Source organism: Sphaeroforma arctica (genome assembly GCF_001186125.1).
Source record: "Sphaeroforma arctica JP610 unplaced genomic scaffold supercont1.1056, whole genome shotgun sequence".
NCBI classification, from domain to species: Eukaryota; class Ichthyosporea; order Ichthyophonida; genus Sphaeroforma; species Sphaeroforma arctica.
The window spans coordinates 17,730-22,498 of NW_014039502.1; the positions used below are offsets into that span (position 1 = coordinate 17,730).

General features: G+C 40.8%; 2 protein-coding genes across 2 annotated transcripts in view; one reads left to right on the plus strand and one right to left on the minus strand.

Moving 5' to 3' along the window:
- The first annotated feature begins 711 nt into the window (after nt 1-711).
- SARC_09832 (hypothetical protein) lies at nt 712-2,772 on the plus strand. The gene is made up of 3 exons (XM_014296143.1): nt 712-806; nt 1,680-1,784; nt 2,614-2,772. The coding sequence occupies exons 1-3, from the start codon at nt 729-731 to the stop codon at nt 2,755-2,757; spliced, it is 327 nt and encodes a 108-aa protein (XP_014151618.1). The 5' UTR covers nt 712-728; the 3' UTR covers nt 2,758-2,772.
- Nucleotides 2,773-4,005: 1,233 nt separating this feature from the next.
- SARC_09833 (hypothetical protein) overlaps nt 4,006-4,769 on the minus strand; it is a gene marked incomplete at its 5' end in the record, with an annotated part of 2,401 nt that continues 1,637 nt past the window's right edge. The window contains one exon of the mRNA XM_014296144.1: nt 4,006-4,510. Within this exon, the coding sequence (XP_014151619.1) occupies nt 4,323-4,510 (188 nt within the window). The remainder of the gene's footprint in view (nt 4,511-4,769) is intronic.

A 4,769-nucleotide genomic window follows, 5' to 3' on the forward strand; every position in this document is an offset into this window, starting at 1 on the left:
GTATATATGCCTATCATATATATATATATATATATAACTATGAACTAGCACACTCTATACACAGGGATAAATTTAATCGATCTACAGCCTAAATTTGAATGTTTGGTTTTGAGGAGGCTTGCGTAGTTCTTACTGTACTAAGTAACAACGAATATCGAGCGATAACTGACATTGTGGTTAACGCATCGCTAATACTTACTCGGAAGTTGAAGAATAGTAGAGCAGATAACATCTCGAGTTAGTTTCAAAAGTACCCAGTACTTTCAAAAGACTTATCTGTATAGTATTTTCTCTGTATCAGACCACATACATGCTTCTACGCTGTACTACTTCTAACCCTTTCTACGCCCTCTAGACTACTTCGTATCGAAATGGTGTTATTAAATAACTTATCGCTATTTTATTCTCGCGATGTCACGTTCAGTATGTCCATTTCATTTTTTAACGTTTAAAAAAAAATACAAAAAGAGAGAATACATAAAACCACATATTTTCATAGGCCTCTAAATATATTTTTATTTTGTAATTTCATACATAATTTGCCTTTTTTCCCTCTTTTTTATGTTTTCAAAAGAAATCATAAAAGCCCGCCTTTCATTAACTGCTGACGTCATCATAATACCATATATGGGAATCCCTTTTATATGTTTTGAAAGACAAACTTATATATACTGTAGACCATACCTTAGAAACAAGAAACATCGTAGATCACTTCATAGTACCACAACATGGCGGAACTCATGGCTAGCTCCATTATGGGAGATGCGCAGAAGCAGATCTTCGGAGAGGAAGAGAAAAAACCTAAGGTGATAAATTGGTTCTGAGTTAACTCCGTTCATTTCTGCTATCATTAAGCTGTTTAATTGTGTCTAGTTTAATATCATTTAGAATTGCTGTTGTTGCCGTTGGATCTGCAAAACGTTTTGAACACACTACGAAAGCCGATTGTATATACATTTGATTTGTTTATCGGAGTTCTCCCCCATTAAAGTTTCTATCGCGATTATAGTGACCCACATTCACGCCGATGCGGGATATATATATCTCTAGCTATCTCCATATACCTGTGCCAATGCATGTGTACTGCGTAGTGTGCAGTTGTGTGTTACAGTCGTACCCCCCACCACACACACATAGGTGTTTTACCATACCACGCCTGGTTAAGCGTTACACAAACACACCATGCAAACTCGCTTCACAGTTCTAAACAGCCCATGACTTCACCTCACTCTCTGCATGCACAGTTACATAGTCTCTCCTCTTACAAATGCACAGACACCTTGTATTGCATTGCATCAGAGTCTTTTTTCCCAAGATGTCCTATTTGGTTGTGTATCACACGAAATTCTAAACGCAACGCCTGTAGACAGTGCACCTAAGTACACTCAAGTGAGATGGGTGCCTCAGGCTATGTATTGTAGTCTGTTGGACCTAAGGAATATATTGGCACGTTCAAAAGTACCTACCAATAGTTTCTGTGAGCTATGCATCGTTACTCTTCTTCTATGGACGAGAGTCTACATGTGCGTGTGTGTGTATGTGTGTGGGGGCGCGTGTGTGTGTGTGTGTGTGTGAAGGAGCGAAAACTAGACATTGACCCAAAACGATAACATGCACCAATCTACACTGTACCAACACATCAGTACTAATTGGCTACAACACACATGACACATATGCAGGTTAAAAAAACAACTATCAGAGACGACCTGATGAAGGAGCGAAACCTGGACGCATCAATGCATGACGAAGAAAGACAGGCGAGGAATGCGGCGAAAGATAAGCGAGTACGTGCACATGCACATGTGGGAAGTTTGTATTTAATACTTCGATCTCGATGTGTATGTTGTAGACTGCTTTGATTTCAGTGTCTTGTGATATAGCATGTGGGGAGTTTGTATTTAATACTTCGATCTCGATGTGTGAGTTGTAGATTGTTTTAATGTGAGTGTCTTGTGATATAGCATGTGGGGAGTCTGTATTAAGTACTTCGATCTCGATGTGCGTGTTGTAGATTGCTTTAATGTTAGTGTCTTTTGATATAGCATGGGGTGAGTTTGTATTAATTGCTTCGATCGTGATGTGTAGGTTGTAGATTGCTTTAATATGAGTGTCTTATGATATAGCATGTGAAGAGTTTTTTCGAGTACATCGATCTTGATATGTAGGTTATAGATTGCTTTATTTTCAGTCTCTTTGTGATATGGCATGTGGGGAGTTTCTTCGAGTACTTTGCTCTTTGAGTGTCTTGTGATATACAAGTATGTACCCATACCCATATGTTTGGAGTTTCTAATACGTACTTTGATCTCAACGCATATCACTTCACTTTAATTTCAAGCATATTCTGATTCTATCCACTCTGCACCTGCATGTGATCCTCCCGTATTGCACTCCATAGTACGCGCCAGTGAACCACGCGTTTACCCACCCCACCAGCAACCGCTCGGTGCTCAGCCAATGCCTTGTGGTCACTGTATCACCTGGCCATAGCCGAGTCCTTTCTGGCTCTGCAGAGCGAACACTAACCTGAATAGCTGGTTGAGGTATAAGACTACATGCGTCTAATGAATTACTAATGTGGTTAATATGGTCTCCTTTCCCGTTCGAATGTAGGCAGTGGATATGAGAGCGAAGTATAATTTAGCCGAGCCCGAGTCTCCGAAGAAGCAGAAGAAGTCTACCGAGAGTATACCGCCTGCGGATGGGGATGGCAAGGAGAAGACCAAGGGAGGCAAGAAGTGGTGGAAGCGGAAATAGCTCAGATCATCCGATGGGGTATCTCAGTATAGACATAGGTGGAGATTACAATAACCGTATTAATTGGTCTAGCCTATTGAACGGGAGAAGGCCAAGGGAGACAACGAAGTGGTGGGAACGGAAATAGCTCAGATCGCCCGATAAGATACGATATGGGGTTTCAAAAGGTCTGCGTTAAATCTGTCGTCGAGAAAAACTTGGTTTTCGCTCAAGACCCAAATTTAGAGGGCCGTGGAAACAACTAAGACACGGGAAGTGTCAAATTAAGTACAGGACAGCTGTGAATTACGATGTATATATATTAAGTGCAGCTGTGAATTAATTGAGTACAGCTGTGAATTAATTGAGTACAGCTGTGAATTAATTAAGTACAGCCGTGAATTAATTAAGTACAGCCGTGAATATATTAAGTACAGCTGTCAATTAATTAAGTACAGCTGACAATTAATTAACTACAGCTGTTAAATTAATTAAATACAGCTGTATATTAATTAAGTACAGCTGTGAGTTACGATACATGTGGGGATACGAACGCCGTATGGTGTTTGGCCTGAGCGGTTAAGCAACTCAGATGTCAAGTGAAAACACCGCACGTTGTGCGTTGTACACGAACTGACGGAAGCTCTCTCATCAGTTACATCTAGTTACATCCAAATAGATAGTTCATTAAAAAACGAAGTTTAATACGAATCACTCGGGCACGGGTACTGTGTGAGGACAGGTGCAATATCAATACACCCGCGGTGCCCCCTTTTGTAATACATAAGCAATCGGTGTTATACTGCTACGCTACAGTTCGGTCTCGAAATGAGACGATGAATGTTTTTAGGGTTTAGGGTATACCGTCTTTCTCGTGGGGGATGTGTTTAACGATGAGTTCCAAAATAAAACGTGTATGCGCCACCGAAATGTGTGTGCCGAAGCACCGTCGCCCCCAGACACGTACAATTTATAGCGCAATACGCATTGCTGCCTTGTGCTGGCTTTTAAACGGATTCCGAATAGAATGGCGTATTGTTTGATGTATGTCTCACTATGTAATTGTTTGTTGTATGTCTCACTATGTTATTGCTTGTTGTATGTCTCTGTATCTAACATTCTTCTTCTGATGATAGCCGTATGAAATAGATTGGTAAATTGAAGAGTGGCATGCTAACGCATATTGAAATGAGACACACTCCGACTTTGGGTTCCAACTTCAGTGGAGAATATATATGCGGAATATCGTATATCACATATACAACTACCCCAGTATCTGAGAAAAATACATCTTAATTACTTGGTTAAAATCTCACCAACTATCGTTGAGAATTTCGTATATCGCATATACAACTACCCTAGAGTATCTGTGAAAAATATATCTTAATTACTTGCTTAAAATCTCACATTAATCATCGCTGAGCTCGGGTCTGATGAGTTCCAATTCCCAGGCCTAACCTCTCACCACTACAGGTGTATACCACAACCCCCCGTCTCTAATTAACTAAATTTTTATCATATAATCTCCTATCAGTCCTAATAAGGCGCTGGACTTGAATTGAAATTAAAAAAATGACCTGAGATATCTATGGGACCCATTCCCCGGGTGTCCAGTCGTCCTTCTTCGTACTTTGCTGGTTGGTGTTACTTTTGGCCTTGTTTGTACCCGCTGTGCTTTCCGCATCACCCGCCGGCAGCCAGCCTTGAGGCGAATAGTTATCGCCCCTGCGACTCTCAGATACGAATGACTTGCGTGCGTTGTCCCAGGAGGAAGCTGTATATAGAAATGGGATTGACAGGCGATACGTGTTAGCCACGCTTTGGGATGATTAGTATTTAAACGTTTACGCTTGTAAAGTTCCTATGTGTAAATGGGGTTGAAAAGCGATACGCGTTAGCCACGCTTGGGATGATTAGTATTTAAACGTTTACGCTTGTGTAGTTACTGTGTGTAAATGGGGTTGACAGGTGATACGCGTTAGCCACGCTTTGGGATGATTAGTATATAAACGTTTACGCTTGTATAGTCATTG